Source organism: Microcebus murinus, chromosome 21 (assembly GCF_040939455.1).
Source record: "Microcebus murinus isolate Inina chromosome 21, M.murinus_Inina_mat1.0, whole genome shotgun sequence".
Lineage (NCBI taxonomy): Eukaryota > Metazoa > Chordata > Mammalia > Primates > Cheirogaleidae > Microcebus > Microcebus murinus.
In genome coordinates this window covers 34,132,620-34,155,482 of record NC_134124.1, presented here as the reverse complement: position 1 = coordinate 34,155,482, position 22,863 = coordinate 34,132,620, and the positions used below count along the sequence as shown (strand labels likewise).

The following is a 22,863-nucleotide window of genomic DNA, read 5'->3' as shown; positions in this document are numbered from 1 at the left end:
GCAAGAAGGGCAAGAGAGCCCTCAGTGTGCTCTGCGAGGCCAGCACCACGGACAGGTCTTGCCGGGTCAGCCCCCCTGCTGGCAGGTCTGACCAGTGTTCCTCTGAGAACAGCTCTCAAAGGCCAAGTCTGGTGGAGCCTTTCTTGGCTAGTGCGAAACCACCAAGTGACCTCTGGCAGTGTGGCAATGAGGAGCAAGTGCACATTGTCATTTTCTTGTGAGAATTTTAATGCAAATGATATGGTGCTTTTAGATCCTAGATTTTGTAAAAACAGTGCAGAATGGGATAGGGCTTCTATAACACATTGTGGGATGGAGCATGCAGTTATAAGCCCCCAAGAAATAGAAATTCTTGTTAAACTTCTCTGAATGGCTGATGTCTTATAGCGTTCAGAATTTCCCTTTTCAAGGAAAATTTTATTTCCCATTTCTAATGAAATATGGTATAAGGCTGAAGCTTATTTCTCCATTAAATACTAGAAGTAATCCTATCTATGACACATTTTCCTATAATTTCCTTCACACATGGAAGGCAAACATTTTGAGATAAAGTTGGTGACTCTGCTTTTATGTGACAAGCCTGTTGTAAAACTCAGCTATCAAGAAAGGTTGCAAGAAACACTAGTCCGAGAAATGAGATTTTAACAGGAGCCCTGTTAAAGAAAGACAAGCTTTCATGTCTTATCAGAAATAAAGGGCACAATATTTATTATAAGCCTGAACCATAAAAACAGAGCGGTGAGATAAAAAAAAAAACCCACTTGACAGTGGCAATCTCAAATTAATAGCCTAGTTACAGTATATCACAAACTATAAAGGCCTTCATGTTCTGGGTTTGGGTTAAGTCACAATCCCAACAGTAATAAGTTTTTGTGGAGGAATGGAAACCAGCTGTTTCTTGTCCTCTGAAAATCTGAACTTTAGCACTTAGAACTGTTTTGGGTAGAACGAGAAGGCAGAGCTGCTTCAAATACAATATTTTAGCAGTTACATTTGGCTTCTCTTAAAAATTAAATGGAGGCAGGGCTGGATGCCGACACCACCCAGAACTTCTTACTGGAGCTACATGACTCCTTCCAAAGAAATATCTCTGCAGGCAGTAACTGCACAGCTTAATTCTTCTAGACTGAACCACTTCAGATTTATGCCAGTGAAAAGCAAACGTTGTTTGTAAGTCATTTAATTGTGTTACTGTCTCTCAACTTTATCAGATGCGGCTGAGGCAGAGAGGGCTGTGTGCAGTCCTGTGGGATGCCCCGCAGTGCTCCCAGGCTCCTTCTAATGCCCATGGCCCAAAGTCCCTAAAGCTGCCTCTTGCAGACTCACAACAAACTGCTAATTTAACGGTTCCATTGGCATTTGTCACAATGCAGGATCCATGTTGAAGGCTGCATCTCCAACAAACTGACAACCTTAATTGCAACCATAAAATAGCAGACACGTAGGTGCAAACCTGGTTTATTATGTTCTTTGGTTAAATATTGTTTCTACATCCTTTCAAAGCATTATGAAAACAAAGATAATATTCAATAGAAAGACTGAAAACATATCTTTTGCCTTATCAGAGCAAAGACTGAATTTACATTATGTGTGACTATTATAAATTCTTATAATTAGGCCAGACGTATAAAAAGGTAGGGCTTTTGTTGCTGTTTGTTTTGAAAAATACGTTCCCCTGGGCTAGCCAGCATCACTATCCTGGGACCCAGACCTTCAAGATTCTCTTGCTGAAGGTTGCTGGGCACAACACGATCAGCTCATCATGTCCAGACTGCAGGGTTCCGCATTGCCGTCACTGCGCAAAGCCTCTGCCACTTCTCTTCGGAATACGGATAGATTCTGGGTGAACCTGTGGAAACAGGAAAAAGGGTTGAGGGCCAAGCTTCCAAGCTTGTGTGAACCTCTGGATGATAAGGCCACTGTGGAGTTCAGGCCCTTGGAGACCCCCCTCTGCCCTCTGCTGCCCCTGTCCCCATTCAGGCTGAACCCCTTCCTCTCCACTTCCCCTGCCTTTACTGTTCTGCCACCAGCACTGCCCTCCCCTCGTCCCTTCCTGGAAAGCAAGGGCTACTACCCACTCTGACCATTTTGAGGTGCATTTTGTGGTTCTACAATTTAAAATATTTTTTAGAAAGTAAAATTACACATTGATGGTAAGAAATATAAAGAAAAGAATCAATGTTTATGTGTCAAGAACTAGATTTGAGTTTACATATAAACTCATTTAATCATTACAAGTCTTCCCTAAGGTAGATATAAGAATCCTCATTTTACAGATAAGAAAACTGAAGTTAGTGGCTGAACAACAGAAAATACTGGATTAGACTACCTGGGTTCAAATACTGGCTCTACCACTTATGAGCTAGGTGACTGTGGATGAATATTCAACCTCTTTTCTTAGAGCCTAATATTAGTAGCTACCTCAAGGACTCTAGAAAGTGAGAATTTATTGAGTCAATTGAGACGATGGCTATTAAGTGCATGCAATGCCTAGCACAAGGAGAATAGTCCTTGCTGGCTATTACTCTCATTATACTAGGAGGGCTGCCTGACATCATTTCATAGAGCAGCTTAGGAAGTGGTACGAAAAATTTCCAAGCCCTAGGTGAAGCAATTTCCCCCAAGGCACCTAGGTTTCAGCATTCATCAAGTCTCTCTGGCTGGCCTCTGCAGGTGCCCCTTTGTGCCAGATGAGGATCTTGTAGGGAAATGAATAGTCAAGAGACATGTCTGCAGAGCCTATCTGACTTGGCCTTGTATTACTGAAGCCCAGGCTGGCAACTCCAGGATGCACTGTGGCTACTGATGATTTGCATTTCATTTATAAAAGGAGGGGTTAGGCAGTTTTTTCCTGAACACATTTTATTTCTCCATCATTCATTACTGTCTGTATCCTCCACTACAGTGTAAGCTCCTCATGGGCAGCAGGAAGCTTGAGTAGTTTACCACTGATATCTCCAATGTCTGCACATAGTAGTTCTCAATCAAGTTTTACGAACTAAATGAATGAATGAACAAATTCAGGCCATTTAGATCTCATTGACAACTGAAAGGACAGGCAAAGGAAAGAACTGTGGGTCATATGTCCCAGGTACCATGCTTTACTACATTGTCATTTAAATATCACAACAATTAATTACCATCATCTCTGTTTTACCATGTTTCCCCAAAAATAAGACAGGGTCTTATATTTATTTTTCCTCAAGAAGACATCCTAGGGCTTATTTTCAGAGGATGTGTTATTTTTTTTAACTATGGTACAACAATCTACATTTATTCAAATATAGTTAAGTCATCTTCTTCTGGAACATCATCAAGACTCTCCAAACCTTGAATTCCATCCTGAATTTCTTGGGACTCTATTTCCTTTTAGAACCATTGGCCCCAATCTCTCATGTCAAGCAACAGAGCTCTCATGGGGCAGATGAGAAGGGCTGCTCGTCTTCTTTACCACTCCGCGACGAAATGCATGGGTTGTGCAGACACGCTGCGTAGCCACGCCCATCACTAGGTCTTATTTTCTAGGTAGGCCTTATATTGCACAAATGCTTAGAAATCCTGCTAGGGCTTATTTTATGGGTAGGTCTTATTTTGGGGGAAACACGGTACTGGTAAAGAAACTGAGAAACAGAGAAGTTAATTACCTTACTGCTACACAGACTATAAAGGGGAGGGATAAAATTTTTTTTCTTTCTTTTTTTAAAAAAAGCCTATTTATGGCTGGGCATGGTGGCTCATGCCTGTAATCCTAGCACTCTGGGAGGCTGAGGCGGGAGGATCGCTCAAGGTCAGGAGTTCAAAAAAAACCTTATTTATACATAGTATTTGTACATATTTATGGGGTACCTGTGATGTTTTGTTATGTGCACAGAATGTGTATTGATCAAGTTAGGGTACTTAGGGTACCCGGTATCTATCACTTGAAGTATTTATCATTTCTATGTGTTGGTGAACATTTCAAGTCCTCTCTTCCAGCTATTTTGAAATATACAATACATTGTTAACTATAGTCACTCTGCACTGCTATATAACTGGGGTCTGTCTGACTTCAAAGCCTGTTGTTGTTCAAGTGCCAGGAAGCTTTACCTCATCTTCCACAGCAAATCTGAGTTGCCTTCTTTTTTGTTTGAGACAGAGTCTCACTCTGTTGCTTGGGCTACAGTGCCGTGGCATCAGCCCAGCTCACAGCAACCTCAAACTCCTGGGCTCAAGTGATTCTCCTGCCTTAGCCTCCCAAGTAGCTGGGACTACAGCCATGGGCCATCATGCTAATTTTTTCTATATATTTTTATTTGTCCAGCTAATTTCTATTTTTAGTAGAGATGGGGTCTTGCTCAAGCTGGTTTTGTACTCCTGACCTTAAGCGATCCTCCTGCCTTGGCCTCCCAGAGTGCTAAGATTATAGGCATGAGCCACCACGCCTGGCCTCCTTCTTTTGATCTCTTGTTTTCTTCTTTTGTTTTTTTGAGACAGGGTCTTGCTCTGTCACCTGGGCTAGAGTGCAGTGGCATAATAGTTCACTGCAACCTCAAACTCCTGGGCTCAAGTGATACTCCTGTTTCAAGCTTCCTGAGTAGCTGGGGCTACAAGTGCATGCCACCATGCCCAACTAATTTTTTTAAAATATTATTTTTTTATTTTTTTTTAATTTCTTTTTTTGTAAAGATGGGGTTTCACTATGTTGTTCAGGCTGGTCTCAAACTCCTGGCCTCAGGTGATCCTTCTGCCTCAACCTCCCAAAGTGCTAGAATTACAACTGTAAGTCACTGTGCCTGGCACCTTTGATCTTTTCAATTACTATTATTTTTATCTCTCTCTTGTTGACTTAGAAACTGCTTAAGAGCAAAGGCTACATTTTATTAATCTCTGCATCCCTGCATAGTGCCTAGCATGATGCTTAGAAGAATGCAAATACCCAGTTCTGTTTATGGAATGGAACTGAATTAGGTCTAGGATCACAGGTGTAATAAAAAAGCTACATCAATATATGACTGTGTTAAGTACAGTTCAGTTATTTTCAACAATCTGGAATGTTGGAATGTCTGCCTCCCCCAGAGATGCCCTACTGGGCAATGCTCACCTGTCTCTGTTCTTGATGGACAGGTTCTGCTCCACTCCTTCCATCAAGTTCCTGAAACACTGGGCAAGGACCTCCTGCTTGGGAAGAGGCTGGCAGTTTATCAGACTTGCTCTCAGTTCACTAAAATACTGTTGGGAAACAGAATAGCTCAGAGAAATTTTTGTCCAGGTCCACTTTGAACTTTAAGCCTTGAGAGAAAACTTAAACAACAGACATGCTCCTGAGCATAAATTCTATTATCCCTTTTCACAAAAATCTCTTGCTATAATTGTTCCACTGTCACTGCTTAGGCTGCTGGGGTCCTGGCATCCTCTGTTGGGGATCAAACACATGATCTTCCTGACTCTTATCTCCACTAATCACAGAAAGGCTGAAAGAGGAACAGCCCCAGGCTGAAGGGAAGAACTTCACTACAGATGCCTAGTTTGGGTGACTAAAGGCAAGGCCAAGAGTCTCCCTTCAGGCCTCATGATCTTTCCTGGCTTCAGTGAATCACTCTTGAATCATTTCTAGACTATGCTCTAAGTCTCTGTCCTTGTGAGTTAGAATGGGTCTGCTCCACTGAGACGGGGTACTAAAGGGGCTTGCTTAGTTTGGGGAGAGCTTTCTAGCACTAAGAAAAAAATCAGTCATACCTGTCACACATATCTGTACTGCCCTTTCTTCTCTGCTGGGGTCTGTGGGCTTTTATTTTTATTTTTTTGAGACAGAGTCTCACTTTGTTGCCCAGGCTAGAGTGAGTGCAGTAGCATCAGCCTCGCTCACAGCAACCTCAATCTCCTGGGCTCAAGCAATCCTTCTGCCTCAGCCTCCCAAGTAGCTGGGAATACAGGCATGCGCCACCATGTCCGGCTAATTTTTTGTATATATATTTTTAGTTGGTCAATTAATTTCTTTCTATTTTTAGTAGAGACAGGATCTCGCTCAGGCTGGTTTTGAACTCCTGACCTCGAGCAATCCGCCCGCCTTGGCCTCCCAGAGTGCTAGGATTATAGGCGTGAGCCACCACATCTGCCTGTGGGCTTTTATATAAACACAAACTCTGATGCTAAACACAGCTCCTAATCAGTGGAAACAGCCTAATTTCTGTGCAAAGACAACATGTTACTAGTCATGTGTTTATCCTTCCAAGCCCCAAAAGCAAGATATTTAATTTCCATCATACATTAAAACAGCTCACATCAAAAACACACATAATTAATATGTAGTCAGACTAATACTTAAATACTATATATCAGAGGCATTATACTTAAACCACAATGTCTTCCTGAACAAGATTGGGAATGCACAAAACTACTTATTTTTCCCTTTTATAATGATGCAGTGACTCACACCAAATAGAAAATTATTAGTTTTTCATCCCAAACCATGAAATATTGCCTCCATCAGTAAAGTATAATATTGTGATGTCATAAGCTTTTTCTAAACACTGAATTTGCCCTTATTCCCTCTCAATCATTTTAAAAGAACTGCTCTCTTTTATAGAGCTTGGATTTAAATCACAATAACACTGAGGGAAGATGAATGACAGTGCTATTGAATGTGGCTAAAATTGGATACTTCAGCACAGGTGAATGATGAGACAGCTCTTCTCTTTTTGATATATTTTCTTCTTCTATTAGTTTCCTTCCAAGGCTGGGATTTTAGTTTGAATTTTAATGCATGCAGCTGCCTCTAATCTCACTGTCTTTTTGCCCGGTACTATCTTATTGTATAGACAATTCATTCTCCCAAGCTGTAATGCACTGTTCCTACTGACTACTGGGGAGACAGGGGTGCGTTCAAGAGGAAGCTGGAGAGGCTCAGGAGGCAGCTCAGGGGGACAAATGCACTTAAGCTGGAGACGTGTGTTCCCCAGATGAAGGGTGCTGGTTCTGTGTAGGAATGCCTGCTGTGCTGCTGCTGCCACTATCCAGGGCAGTGGGGATCCTAGTTATACAAGGACGCCAAGGGAGGAAGCAAAAGGGTTGTTGCTCAGAATTCCCTGGCAATGGGGTGAGGGGAGAGAGGGTGAGCTTGAAATACTACTGAGCAAACTACCCACCCAGTGAGTGGGGGCTATGGGTTCCAGAAGAGCTAGTCTTGAGGCCTCTGCTTAACCCAAGAAGGATCTGAGACCTTTGGGTCAGGGCCTTCTGGGAGAATATAGAGTCATTGCAGAGTTCTCAAGGTCTCAGCTCCAACTCAGTTGGCTCTGTTCCTCCATCCATCATCATCATGGCTCAGCCTGTTGTACAGCTTCTCTCTCCTCCCAGGGACCACCTTCCAGGACCTTCCTGCAATCACACTCACCTTCTCATTGAGCAGGATGAGCCCCAGGAGAGGCCTGGATACTGACCACTGGTTCCGACAGTCTTCAAAGACAATGGTGTTCATGAGGACAGACATCATCTGGAAGACAGAGTCACATGAAGATTGGGATGCCTTAGCTCAGAGCTCTCCCTAATCCTAGGCCTTTTATGAGCTCACCTTCTACCCCTCCATTTTGCTAACAGCCATGGGAGCTCTTCCTGGATAAACAGCCTAGAATCTAGAAGCCTACAATGCTGCCTGTAGGAACTTCTCACAAAGACCCCTAGCTCCCTGTGGAAGGGTTTCTACCACCAAAAGCTTAGGTAAGAACCTTCTGGGTAGGCAGAAGTCAGAGGTCATTGGGCCAGGAAGATCAGTCCCTGTCTCTCAATCCTGATGTGCTTTCCTCTATGCTAGGGCATCAGGAAAAGGCCTAACTCATGTCCCTGTCTGAATCTCTCCACGGTGAGAGAGAGAGAGACAGAGAGAGAGAGAGAGAGAGGGAGGGAGGGAGGGAGGGATGGGATACATTCCATGTGACCTTGGAACATCATTCTTCCTGCTGGCTCAGGCTGTTCAATGTTCCTCACTCATTCTTCATTCACTAATTCATTCATTCACTCATTTATTCCTACATGTACATACTCATCTATTCTCTTAAATTCAAAGTCTGTAAGACTTATAGGGTAGATAAGAGAATACATGCATTTACCACAAACTCTGCCCTTAAGTAGCTTGAAGCCTTCTGGGGGAGACCACCCAGAAGAGAAATAACAGGAAATAGAGCTGAGCAAAGTGATGTGGGCATGCAGAATAGGAAGGGAAGCTTCTGAGTCCTTGAGGAGAAGTTAGGGAAGACTCCACAGAAAAAGAAACATTTAAGGAGTTCATCATAAATGTGTTCCAAGCAGAGAATGCAGCAAAAAAGGATGGTGGGGATGAACAGAATGGGTTCTACAATGGTAAGGAACTCAGTGTGGAAGGAGAGAAAAGAGTTGGGCCAGAAGTAAGACCCCAGTGCCAGAGGAATCTGGACTTCATCCTTATGGCAGTGGGGAGCCAGTGATGGGTTTTCAGCCAAAGCAAGACATGTTCAGATTTGTATTTAAGAAAGGTCTCTCCAGGGACATGTAGAATGTGTACTGTGCAGGTGAAACTAAGGAGGGGGTCCAGGGATGAGGGCTGCAATAGTCTACGCAAGTGGCTGGGAAGTGGGTTTCAGTCATCTATGTGGACCTGATGATACAGTTTCTGCTTCTTGGACTCTTTACCTCCTGCGCCTAAACCTTTCTATTCCCATAGCTCCTTTCCCCAAAGGACAGCAAGGGAAATGGCAATTACGTGGCAAAGGCTACTGCACTAACTGGGCTTTGGTGACCTGGCTTGTTTGGGATCCATTTGGTTTTGTCTTCTGGCAGTTTTTGAGTTCCAATTTACCCTGTGATCTCAGGCAAGTTACTGAACCTCTTTCTCTGTGTCTCAGTTTCACTATAAAGAGGGACATAATCATCCAGCACAAAGAAGCTCTGAGAATCAAATGAGATGGTGTATATAAAATGTGTTGCAAAAAGTAAAAAGTGTTATAAACATTTAAGGTATATAATAACAGTAATGAGCTCCTTTGCAGCTCTAAACATCTGCCGTTCCATACATCATCATCATAACAATTAGGCTGGATGCAAATGAAATTTGCCAATTCCATATTTATTGCATGTCCACTCTCCCTGGGCAGAGGCTAGGTCTTAAGCCTGGTATGTTGAACAACATTTGCAGATCACATGTTTCCATGCACAATCACCAAAGTCATAGAACCACAAATTAAATTGACAAGCAAAACTAACAGATCCGCAGAGACAGTCTAAAATATTATGGGCTTCACAATCTGAAGGCAGAATGGATATTTTAATGGAAAAGATTAAAGTCAGAGGCACCAAATTCCTCCAGTAACTGACAAAGCATCTTGAAGTGATGTGCCAATTACTTTATACGGTTCTCCCGTGTATTCATTTGTCTGAATGCATGTATTTATGTCTGTAATAAGTAAGGGGATGTCTGAATAAAATACTTTTCTAAAAATAAAGTTGGCTAAAATGGGTGATTTTTTTTAACTCTTCCAGAAATATGGAAATTAGTGAGCAAATCTGCTTAAATGGTATTGACATGGCCATCTATTTCTAGAATTATGTTTTTCTAATAATCTTTGAGTAGGGGAAAGGAAAACAGCCTAAGCAATGGGGCAAATTCCTTTGGAAGAGGACCCTTCCATGTGAGAAATGCTGGGTGAAATGCTTAAGTACAGAATCCCTTCCCAGGTAATATGAAATCTCTAGGGGGAGGCTGTCTGTGGTTAATGACACGAATAAATGAACACTGAAAGGAGACAGTTCTAGGCAACTGTACCATTCCAATCTGCAATGAGTCAGAAGGCACCATCAGTATTTGGTACAAGGAACGGCTGTGTGAGCTGAGGCTCCACTCCTTCAACTTCCACTCACTTCCACCATTGCTATAGGAATGGCTGGAACAACCACTGCGAATTTGCCCAACCTAGGCTACATTTTCTAGGGCCTATGTCCCAAAACACATATGCTATCCACTGCATTATCCTAAGCAGCTTTTCTGCAAAACCAGGGAAGCGCCCATTTGGGAAAGGGAGTTGTGTGACGTGGTCCACTTAGGAAAACTACACTCCACACCGCCTCAGGTGCTTCCTCATTCTCCTTCATCCTTCCCACAGAATTTGGCAGGAGTCTGTAACACATTTATCTCTATGAAGAGAAACCAACATGGTATAACAGGGATAGGCCTTGGAGCCAGTGAGAACTGAGCCCAAATCTGGCTCTGCCACTTAACTTGGGACATTGGGCAAGTCATTCACATTTCTGAGCCTTTATTTCATTACATATAAAAGGAAGGACTATAACAACTACTTTGAAGGGCTTCTGTGAAGAATGACTTCTTTTACATAAATCAAGAATTTTGTACTGTGCTTGCCATATAGTAGACATTCAACATAACGTTCCTTTACTGCAACAGTAGGTATCATCCTGGCCTATCCCAACAGAATTTCATGGCTCAGTGAAGTACCCCAATTCATGTCCTGACTAAAAACAGATAAATGGGATTACAGTCTCTTCACAATTATCTAATCTCATTAAGGTTTGCAGTCTAAACAACAACAACAAAAATAGGAAACAGTCCAGAATCCATCCCTATTTGTGGTCTGGCACACGTATTTAGTTAGGATTTTGAATGAAGAGTGTTTCTGTTGTTTTGAAAAATATGTATTAATAATTCTAAATAAAACACAAAATTACTTACAAATATCTGACCTGGAAAAGTAAAACAAAGCAATGTTATGTGATCTACATCTCTGTTCATGCCCCAGCTCCTCTCCTATTCTTCTACCCTAAAATGGGATATAAAACACAAGAACAATCCAAATTGGCCTTTCCTACCTAAAGATGCTGGCTCACACTTTATCTACAGCAAGAGGATAACAAAACACTAACTTCAAATCCTTTCCGTTCTATCCCCCACTGAAGTAGAATAAGCAAAGATGTGGTTTGTGTTGGATGCCTTATTGCTAAACAATGAGTCTGTACTTTTTCTAAGGAAGTTGGAAGCTCAGTGACTCTAACATCTGGATAGAGAAGGATGGCTGGAAAGATATGAGTAGAGGCTGAAAACAATGGAAAAAGCCAGCGTGAAAGAGTACAGGGTGATGACTGCAACAGCGCTTGGTGGGGGGAAGGGAAGACTAGTCTTCAAACTCCTGTGGTGCTGGGACCATGTGTGACTTTTTTCTCTGTATCCTCAGTCCCTAGCATGGCATCTGGCATACATCAGAGGCTTTGGAAATAGCTACTGAAAGAATGAATAAAGGATTGGAAAAGAATGAAGTATCAAAAACTAAAGTATAAAGAACTAAATAACTGAAAGGGCACTGCACAGAAAACAGAGAAGTTCTTACCCCAATCTATGGTTAAAACTTGAAATGGTTAAATATCTAAATTAATAATTGTCCATTTCCAAGGATCCTGTTTTTGTGTGCAGAGCCTGAGAATTCTTCTAAGCCACTGCTGTCCCTACAGCTAGCTCCAGAGGGAGCCCTCATGGGGGCTTTCAGGTTGCAAAGGCCAAAGACTGAGGCACCATCTTTTCTAAAGACAAGTACTTCCAACTAAGAGTAAACTTGGCTGATGAGTTTTCTCACTGCCCAACAATAATAATAGCTATCATTTATAGAGAGTCTTCTGGATGCTCAGCACTCTGCTAGGCACTTGCATACACTGTTTCTAATCCTCAAGTAACCCTGAGAAGTAGTTATTATCCCCATTTTATAGATTAAGGATCTGAGTCCTGAGTAAGTAACTTGCTCAAGTTGTCACAGCTACCAGGATGTGAAGCTGAATCAGGATATGTGCATAGGTCTACCTGAGTCCATCATGCTAATTGGCTGCCCGCCACCCTCTTGCTGTCTGTGAGTGAGGATCAAGACCCCTGGCAGTGGTGACTGAGGTAGTATGACTGGCTCCTACTATAGACTTCTGGAGGATTGATGGTGTGAGAGGTAAAGCTCATTTCTGGACGTGGCTCATTTTTCTACCTTCAGTGTATGTCCTGGTATGTAGCCCACATGTATCTTCTCCAGTTCAGACACTGCCACCTGCTAATGAGTAAGGCAGCCTCTGAAATTGCTGTGATCAGAATCCAAGGCAGTGGATCCTGGAGTGTCCTCAGCAGACCTTCCAGTCTCTCACCTAAATTAAAGCTTTTGTAAATTTGGTTAGCGTATTTTTAGACTCTCAAGATAAACAACAGCAGACTTAATTAATAGACTGTCTCTGGAAAATGGTCCATTGAACATTTTTATAAAAATAATGTTTTCCATCCCACTAAGAATACCACATACATAGCAATTTAAATTAACATCATAGAAAAATTAGTAATTTCCTTTGAGTTACATTACTCCCTATAAAATGAACATTTTTCATTGTGAATGTTCAAATACACTGAATATAACTAAAAAATATTTCATAAAGTTCTAAGAAGTAGGAGAAAAAATTCAAACTATGCCTTCCTGCTCCCCATTTGTGTCATAAAGAAAAAACTGAGCCTGAAATGATGATAAGAACCCTGGTCCTACAGGGATCAAATCTGCAATATATTTAGGGAACTCCAGCTCTTCCCTCTCTATCCCCAACTCTTTGCTCAGGGTTGAAAGATGTTTTAGTTATACTGCAAATTGCTATTTGCTGATCAGAGAAATGGAAAATGGGAATAGGACAAGAGTAATCTGTCTTGTCCAAAGAAGGACCCGAGGAAGCTTTGGTTTAGACAAAGGAAGGACAGACCAAAGAAAAGTTGAGAGATCAAAGACAAAGCACCACTGTGCCTAGACATAGAAAGGAGTTGGCGGTGGGGGACAGAGTACAAAGAAAGGATGATCAGGGCTGTGCTCAAGAGTATGCACTCTAGAAGGGGGTGCCTTAATCTGTTAATCTTTATTTGTTAATGTGTCTGCTTTAATGGGAAAAGGGATAGAAGACAAAATGATCTGTATTTCTGACCAAGCCAGATTGTCCTTGATTCTGATGCAATGAGTTGGTGATATTTTGAGGAGTAACCAATAATAAATGCATCAAACTCTCAAGAGCTGCTTCTAAGTCCCAGGAATCCTTTGGCACATGTAATTGGCCTTTTAGAAAGCCAGAAAGAGAGGAAGGGGAAGGTTGGCCTCAACAAAAACAAAACTAAAAAAACATGATTGTCTGGATAGTATAGTAGGATTTGAAAAAGTACAGAAACTTTCTACCCATCTCCAAAGCAATTTCGCCTAAGCCCCATGCCCTGGTTGGAGACCCAAGATCAGGCAGAATCTGAATGTTGCCAAAGGAGGAAAAGCTTCCAGATTTTCAGTGCTTGTGGAAGTCAGGGAGTTTCTGTCATCACCAAGTACTGTTCCTGAGGCCATGTGCACAGCAGATATTGAAATGTGATCCCGCTTAAATTAGATACTAGCCATCTTTAGGGAAAAGGAATCAATTTTTCTCTTCGTCTGCTGTCTACCTATGCAATATTAGTAGAATGCTATGAAAAATGAACATAATGGACAAGTAAGCATATATTTAGTTATATTTTCCGCCTGGATTAACTAAGCCCTACTATCTAAGTTACATTCAATTTTTAAGTATCTGTATATATCAAGCACATTCCTAAATAAGCACAGTTTTTTTACAGCCTCATAAATAGAAGTATTTGCATTTTAAATTAAAAAAAAAGTCAAAAAAGTCAAATGAAATGGAGATGAGGTAAGCCTCTCTTTTAAAGAAACAAGACTGCAATCAATTATGGGTGACCTATTCATTCTCCCCTGGAATCACTGGGGAGTCCTGACTACATGGCCTTCCACAGTGCTAGCCTTGCTCTTAAACAAACAAAAAAGCTTCTTACCTCAAAGGCACCTCAGGACTAGTAAACTCAGCTGGCTTTCGTCATATATTACACTGCATGTTTCTACATCTAAACAGCACCTTCCTCTGCCACCCCCTCCTTACAGACAGTTAAGAGATGCTTTTGCTCCAAGTGATAAATTGCCTCAAATATTTAAAAACTCTTCCAACCATTGTAAAATCTAAGAGAAAACAAAACATAGTTTTGTTGTTGTTTCAATTTTCTCCATTACAAACATTACCCCTAGTTCTCAAAACATCCATTTTAATCATAGTTTATTGGGCAAAGAATTACCTGCCAGTCTCCTAGCTTATAAGAAAGAAGATAAAGTTAGAATGAAACTTCAGGACTAATTAATTGAGAGTACTACACGTAATGGGTCTACTCTGGATGTTACAGCACACATCACAACGAAAACAGTTTTATTTTCCATGGTTGAAATAAATTATAATAAATAATTCATTTCAATGGCAGAGATGTACTGGAGAGCAACAGCAACAAAATTGACTACACTACACTGTGAGTCTCATTCCTGAATCTTCATTATCCATTTGAAACTTTTTACGAGTGCTAAATCATATTTCAAGTGGCTGCAGATCTCATAAAGCAGCTTGCTGCATTAAAATAAAACCAGAAAACCTGGGGCATTGGAAAGCTGCAGGGTTTGCTACTCAGCACTATTTGGGAAACTCTTTCTCACTCTTACTTTGCCAACATTAAACAGAACACTTTTCACTTTGATGTAAAAATTAAGCATTACTTGTCAAACACACCATCTAAATTTCTTTTGGGTAGGAATGTTGGGAAAAATCTGTATGTTGAAGAATAGCTTTCAACCCCAAAGTCATTTTACCCTAATTTTTATTCAAGTGTCACTTATTTCTTGTTCATGGTACTATCTGAATGACTGCTACATAGGTCAGGTTCTAGAACCTCTAATGGCCTATACCAGCCTCTGGTGGTCCCTAGACTAGCAAATTTGTGTACAAGCTTAAGAGAGACTAATAGAGGCACAAGTGCTATGATTCTGTCATATATTCATAGTATGGGTGATAAAATTTAAAATTATAGCATCACTCAGGAAGAAGGATATATTAGGAAGAAGAAATAAAATAAGAAATGGCACTGGAAAAAGGGCTTGGCATGTCTGAGGAACAAACAGCCCCTGTATGGAAGGCTGTTGAAAGAGAACTTTAGAGTGGCAGGGAGTAGAGCTGAGGGCAAGTAGGGAAGACTGGGCTAGGCCCAGGCTATAGAAGTCCATGCTAAATACAGAAATGAGTTTGGGCCAGTACATAAGGGGTAGCCTTCCAATAACTTTTAAGAAGGAAGTGACATGATGAGTTCTGGCATTTAAAACAATCAGTGATGTTCTGGAGAATGGCAATAATGGATAAGTCCTGGAGGCAAGCTAACTACTGCAAAAATTCAAAATGACAAGGGCCTCACATGGCTGTGGTAGCAGAGACAGAGAAAAATAGTCAGAATCCTTGACTGCCTATCCCATTTTCTTCCAGTCAATGAATTCTAAGAAACATAATCCTAGAAAGATACTGAAGCTGAAGATAAATTCAGAGCTTTAAGAACATGGCCTCGAATTCAAGACTTCCAGTTGGGAGAAGGAAGGATGCCAGACTGCCCCAGAAATGTTACATGTAATAGAGAAGTGGCCGCTGTTTAGGTGGCTGCTTTCAACAATAAAAATAATTAACTTTGGGGATAAGTAGCAATGAAATAACTCTAAGCAGTGTACATATGTACATGATAGAGGTAACTATAAGCATATGTTTATATTAAATTTTCAGTGATAAAGTAAACTCTAACTGAAGCCGTCCGTTCAAAGTCAAGGAAAGGAGTGGGGAAACAACATCCTACTTTACTGAACGGCCATCACAACATTTCCCAATGAATATCATATTTCACAACAGAACAACATAGGCATAATGGCACGAGGGTATCTCATGTGGTCATCAAAGCAGAGCACAATGAATATTGTATTATATAATAAATATATTAGCCCTATAGTAGGATGTTCAACATTTCATTGCCTCTCATCTGTCACTAGATTCTCTCTCATTTCCTAAAGGGATTTGGTTAGATGTTCATAACCATTAGAGAAGGATTACTTTACTTATCATTTCAAGATACTTTTGTATGGCAAAAAAATTTCTGTGAACAATTCATGGGGTCCCTCAAAAGTATTTTCCATTAAAGATTAGTCTAGAGTTTACATTTAAACCACAGAGGATGGCATGTTGCCTTTCGGACTTGAAGGTTTTTATTCATAGCTGTACAAATGGCATAGAAAGTGCTGGCCAAGAGGCTGGGATCGAGATGGTTCAAAGTTGCTACTGAGATTTGCAGGCTCTTTTCCCCTAATAATTACATAGGAGGCCCAAGAAATGGTAGAGACTAAGTGCTGAGAATAGAACCTTGTTCTTTAATAAATTCAAACATTTACTGACCACCTACTTTGGGCCAGGCTCTTTGTGAGACTCTGGGAATATATAGAGGAAGAATCCATAGTCCCAGCCCTCAAAGAGCTCACAGTCTAGTAGGGGAGGAGACACACACTACATAAACAGTGAGAGTGCAGTTTAGTAAGCGCCATAAGCCTGCACCAGAGGCTTTGAGAGATCGGGGAGGCTGATTAACTCTGCCTACAGGTGGGGGCCAGGCAGGGAAGGCTTCCTAGAGAAGGTGACATTTCAATCTGTTGTAGAGAATAAACAAAGTTTGACAGGTAGTCAGGCAGGAGGAAGGGCAAGCAGGTGCAAAGGTTTGGAGAGGTGTTTTGGGAATGAGGAGCAGTTCTGGGGGGACTGGAGTGGGAAGTGTTGGTGGCAGATGAGGGTAATTAGGTAGGCAGGGGCCAGATTTTGTGAAGGGCATAGGAATATTTGCTAGAGACTGTGGATTTTATCCTGCAGGAAATGGGGTACCATTAAAATTGAATGAAACTTTCTGAGAGTGATGTGGTAGCGAACTGCCAGTTTAACCATTTTCCACAGGGTGCAATCCTTAAGGAGCTCTGGGCCATCTGATTTCTCCCAAGAAGGTGTGGCTTTCTTCCTGTTCTAGGATTGGCAGGCCACAGACACAGAAGGTGACCTTGGCTACTGTGTCTCAGTCAGGCGGACACTTCTCGGCTACTGTCTTGCTGGCTCTGTTGCCAGTACTCTGAGAAATGGCACTGACATTACTTCCCTTGGCCCACGGCACATAACTTAATAGTGTACCCTGTCAGGAATAGTTCTCTTTGTCAGGAAGCTTTTTATTGATGTTCAACCTTCATTTTCCCTTTCTTAATATTATTCCATTATGCCAATACTCTATTGTGCCATGCTAAGTAATTCCCTTTCCTCTTTGGCATTTACATCTTCCAAGTATTTATAGACTTATCAAATGCCCCATTTAGTTGTCACTTAGGCAAGCTATACATATTTAGCTTCTTTAATCTGGCCCCATAAGCCAGCCCTTCCATTCTCCTAAATCACTTGAGTTACTTTCCTCCAGATTTCTGTCAATTTGTTTGCAGCCTCTCAGTAATGCAGGGGGCTCAGGAAAAAGATGAGGTTGTGCAGAGAGGGCTTACTCCCTTTGTGGGGTAAGAGTACATAATGGCCTGGGGTGGAACTTCTGCCCTTATAGTACAGTCTTCAAAACCAAGCTAAGCCTCTGGAGGGACTATGAATCCTCCTGTTATCTATAAGGTTTCCTTCACCTGTGCACATTTCAAATCAATAGTATTCTATTTTTAGCTCTTCTTATGTGCTAGGTACACACATGCAACATGTACTTATCCAGTACCTACTATCTACCTGGTATTGTGCTAGAGACTTTTCCTTCCTTCTTTTCCCCTCACTCTTCATTTTTCACACTAACTTGCTACTCAAAGTATTTCTGGCCGCGAGGGGCAGGCCGGGGGTGGCGCCCGCGGGGGCTGGCACCCGAGCTCACCTCCTGGGCCTGCGGGGCGCGGAAGCCTCCAGAAGCGGAGCCGGGGGAGCGGCTGGTGGCTGTGAGGAGGCCATGCGAATCTCACTCTGTCCCCCAGGCTAGAGTGCAGTGACATGCATCATAGCTCACTGCAACCTTGAATTCCTGGGCTCAAGTGATCCTCCTGCCTCAGCCCTCTGAATACCTGGGACTGTAGTTAATAAAAGTATCCATGGAAAATAATGAAAACTCAGTGGATGCAAAATCCATTAAAAATTTGGAAACAAAGATCATCCATGGAAGCAAATCGATGGACTCTGCAATGTCCCTGGATAACAGCTACAAAATGGATTATCCTGAAATGGGTTTATGTATAATAAGTAATAATAAGAACTTTCATAAAAGCACCAGAATGCCATCTCGGTCAGGTACAGATGTAGATGCAGCAAACCTCAGGGAAACATTCATGAACTTGAAATACGAAGTCAGAAATAAAAATGATCTTACACGTGAAGAAATTGTGGAATTAATTGATGCATAACGTTTCTAAAGAAGATCACAGCAAAAGGAGCAGTTTTATTTGCGTGCTTCTAAGCCATGGTGAGGAAGGAATAATTTTGGGGACAAATGGACCTGTTGACCTAAAAAAATAACAAGTTTCTTCAGAGGGGATTATTGTAGAAGTCTGACTGGAAAACCCAAACTTTTCATTATTCAGGCCTGCCGAGGTACTGAACTGGACTGTGGCATTGAGACAGACAGCAGTGCGGATGATGACATAGCGTGTCAGAAAATACCAGTCGAGGTCGACTTCTTGTACTCCACAGCACCTGGTTATTATTCCTGGCGAAATTCAAAGGATGGCTCCTGGTTCATCCAGTCACTTTGTGCTAAGCTGAAACTGTACGCTCACAAGCTCGAGTTCATGCACATTCTTACTCTGGTTAACCGAAAGGTGGCAACGGAATTTGAGTCCTTTTCCTTGGAAGCTACTTTTCATGCAAAGAAACAAATTCCATGTATTGTGTCCATGCTAACAAAAGAATTGTATTTTTATCACTAAAGAAATGGTTGTTTGGGTTTTTTTAGTTTGTATGCCAAGGGAGAAAACAATACGACTGATACCATATTTTCTGCTCTCATTTAAATCCAATCGAATGTTCTAGATGGTACTTTGAAACATACCACTTCCATGGTAGTAGAACCAATACAAAGCTTACCTCAGACTCAAAATCAGGTAGTTGGAATTGAATTTAATTAGGAATAAATAAAAATGGATAATGGTGCAGTCCTTATGAAAGGAAATGATTGTAAATTTACAACTTTCATAATTAGCAAAAAATGCTATGCTATGAATTTTTAAGTAATCATGAAACATTGCAATGAGGAATTTTGACGACATCCTCCCACTTAGAAAGTTGTATTTTAGTTTTTGTCAAACTATAAAAATGATTATGTGGAAGAACGTAGGGACCTGTGGGCACGGTCAAAGGCTGGAACCTTTAGTGTAGAATTGATGTGCAGACATGAGTCAACTGTGTTTTAGACCATTTATCTAAGGTTATGGTTTTGTGATGTTTGTCTTGAGCATGTCTTTGTTATTAAAAAAAAAAGTCATTGTTTACTATGGAAAAAGAAAGTAAATATTTTATTTGAGAGGAAGTATGAGCAAACTAAGTTGATGCTTTTAAGGGTAAAATGTAGCATTTATAAGGGGATGGAGCTACAACCATAAGGTGCTGAAATGCAGCTGATCTGCCAGTGTATTTGTTCCTGTGCACGTCAGTTGAGCTTCACATACCAGCAAAATATCTGAAGAGCTACTGTGTAAAAACCTCAAACTGTTGATCATTAACAGGATGACACAAATTCTATAGGAACCTACTAAAATACAACTTACGTAATAAAAATGGAATGTGAGCGAAGAACAGTAAGTTGGTCAGCCGGGCTCTCTGGAATTAGCAGGTGGTTGGAGCCTGAGCAGGGACATGCACAACCTGCTCCGTGGGAGGCACCTTCGGGAAAGACCACCAGCTAGTCTCTTCATCCGTACTGGCGTGTGTGGAGGACGCTCCAAGGCGCAAATCGCCAAGTAAGAAACTGAGCCAGATCAGAAACTTCTTGAATGGAAATTTTTTTCAAAGGTGGTATGTCGCAATAAAAATTATAGTACTCTTCGTAGTAAAATTTTAAAGCATGGTAAGTTATTTTTCTGTTGAAGTTTATAATCAAAGGAAAATACTAGTACTGTTTTATACTGTTCTCTGGCATGAGAGGACCATGGTGCATAGGACTCTAGAAGTCAGAGCCAGCCAGAGCCCTCCTCTGGCCCCTGGGGTGGTGCAGGCCCCCACCACCTCGCTCCTGGAGGCCCACTCTGGCATTTTTCCTGAGCTTTCTTTATGCTTAAAGAGAAGAATTCACATTTGTAAATGACAGCCATTCGTTTTGACTAGACCTGTAACTTAGTAAGTGCAGCATGGGATGGTATCTTAAGATGTGTTCTTGTGTGACCCTTTTATAAAAATCTCTTTTGCATTTTATTTCAAAATACACTTTGTGATACCCATACAAATTTAGGATCCCTCTGGTAAGTCCTGTGATACCTTGGGTGTGATGCAGGAAAATGATATGTCAAGGAAATGTCATATGTCAAGGAAATACTGCTTAGAGGACAAAGATTGCACTTGCATCAAAACTTGGGAGTGCAAATGAAATCCTAAATAACTTCTGTTCATGAACTGTGGATAAACGCTGCAGTGTTGTATTAGCACAAAGACATAGATGTCCTATGCAATGATTTCGGTTTTTATTTTTTTGAGACAGGGTCTCACTCTGTTGCCCAGGCTAGAGTGCAGTGGTGTCATCATAGCTCATTACAACCTCAAGCAATTCTCCTGCCTCAGTTTCTCAAGTAGCTGGGATGACAGGCATTGAGCCACCATGTCCAGCGAATTTTTTTTTTTTTGGTAGAGATAAGGTTTTGATATGTTGCTTAGGCTAGTCCTGAACTCATGGGCTCAAGCAATCCTCCCAAAGTACTAGGATTACAGCGTGAGCCACTGCACCCAGTCTGCAATGCTTTCTTTTCTTAGAATTCTTAAGTGAAAAAAGATAAACTAAAAACCAAAAATCACTCAGAGTCAACAGACGAAACCATTCCTTTTGAACATGACTGTTAAAAAACTTCCCAGAGTTGGTGTCAATATTTAATCTGTAAGTTATAAATTTTCCTTGCAGAGGTCTTAAAAAAAGAGACATTTAGTGAATTCTTTTTATTCTTAATTTACAATGATAGCCAATTATGCCAATCACTATTAATGAAGAGGCTAAAAAACCATCCTGCTTGCCATTTGCCATACGGGGTGAAAGACTGTTATAAAGCATGCCTAATTATTATTGGGCTAAACCTGTGTTTTTTCCCCCTTATGAATTATTCTCTCTCTACCTTACATGAGTGTGAAGGAAAAGGTATAGCTGTTGTTTATTTTTTACAACTCCTTTGCTATTCTGAGAACATTTGTTGCAGACTAATAGCAAAACTGTGCTAAAGTGTAGATAAAAGAATGATGACAGATAATAGCCACTTTAATTCATAAAGAAAACATTTGGAGCTCCTGGGAATGCCAAATCAAGCCACTGGCACCCAATGACTTCATGCTAAGTCACAAACTACAACATATTTTTTAGTTTAAAGACAGAGGCTAATGGACATACGGCTTACTTATTCCAAATTCTTCTTTATGAAGAGCTGGCTTTTTTTTTTTTTTCCTTTTAGATCCTTGGAAGACATTATAATTCCTCTATTCTATAAACATACAAATATAATTGTAAAATGACATCATTCTGTTTTCATTTAATTACCCCTGAAATGCTTTCTATTTAATATTCATTACTCAAAAGCTAATTTAAAAGAGAAAGAGATGCGACTTATTCAAAAAGATGTACTGTCATTCACAGCAATAGTTATCTAATATACAGAAGTTAATAAAGCAGATTAATCTACAAGTCCCTTTAAGCCATTCTTGAGTTTTGAACAACTGCCTCTTTGACCTTTCACCTTCATGCTGTGCACCAGTAGCAGGTGCCAGCTGTACAGAAATTATGGTTGCCGTGTTTGGACGTAAAATCTTTTCTTACTTTGCTTCTGACCAGCAGCTGACCCTGTAGGAGTGATTGTTTCTGGTGCCGGCCTAAAGGCTACATAAACCAGTAGCAGATAAACAAAAGGCTACATATACCAGCTGCCTTGCCTAAGGGTACCATCCTAGACTGACACTTCCAGTCCTTCTTCAGCGTCCCAAATTGCTCCTTGTTTGTTTCCATACATGCATTTCATCCTTGTTATTTTGTATGAGGTCTGGGGGTAGGAGAAAACCCCCCAAAACAAAAAAACCCTCCCTTCCCTTGAACTTGACTTTTGAGTATTCTATGTCAAACTGTGCCATTATAATGCTAATCCAGGCCTGATTTAGCAACTTTAATAAGAGGCTAAACCCTCTTGTAATTAGATAATAAAATTTTATTATGTATTTTAATATTAAAAGTCTTAAAATCAAACTCTTCAAATCATACACTGGTACAAAACTAAGGTACTTAAATATCACAGCCCCAGAAAATGGGAACTTGAAAAAGCACATTGTGGCTAATTTTTCATTCTCAGAAATGTAAACATGGAATTCCTATGTGGTGATAGTGAAAGCTCCAACACTCTTAATTATGTGCAGGGAAGAATGAATCTATTCAAGTATGAAGCACACTGTACCATTTCCAGCAACAGCATGAGATGGCTTTGACAGTTATTTCTTGGATACAAATTACACAAGTATAAAAACAATCCCCATAATGATTAAATGCAGTTATGTACATAGGAGAATACCAGTGCAAATGGTAACATATTTAAATGGTTTTCCTTCATTAAAAAAATTATATATGATATTAAACCATCAATCACTGCTGAGGCACAGGAGTTTAAATGTATTGTCACTGGCTGAAATAAATGACTTGGAGACTGGATTCTGGCTCACTCAATATGGTGTCTTTGCTGTTGCTTAGTCACCCAACTCTCTGCTGGTTTGGGCTACATCTGGTGGATT

General features: G+C 40.9%; 1 protein-coding gene and 1 pseudogene across 4 annotated transcripts in view; one reads left to right on the top strand and one right to left on the bottom strand.

Annotated features, from left to right (window-relative positions):
• Nucleotides 1-250: 250 nt before the first annotated feature.
• The window catches only part of RANBP17 (RAN binding protein 17), a 361,100-nt gene continuing 338,487 nt past the window's right edge, over nt 251-22,863 (bottom strand). The window contains exons 26-28 of one of the 4 annotated variants that reach the window (XM_012756963.3): nt 7,373-7,471; nt 5,081-5,208; nt 251-1,849 (exon numbers count right to left, since the gene is read on the bottom strand). In XM_012756963.3, coding sequence (XP_012612417.2) covers nt 1,753-1,849; nt 5,081-5,208; nt 7,373-7,471 — 324 coding nt within the window. In that variant the 3' untranslated portion in view covers nt 251-1,752. The remainder of the gene's footprint in view (nt 1,850-5,080; nt 5,209-7,372; nt 7,472-22,863) is intronic. The other 3 variants (XM_075996284.1, XM_012756961.3, XM_075996286.1) reach the window with 3 other exon arrangements.
• Nucleotides 17,910-19,909, top strand: LOC142863107 (caspase-3 pseudogene; annotated as a pseudogene).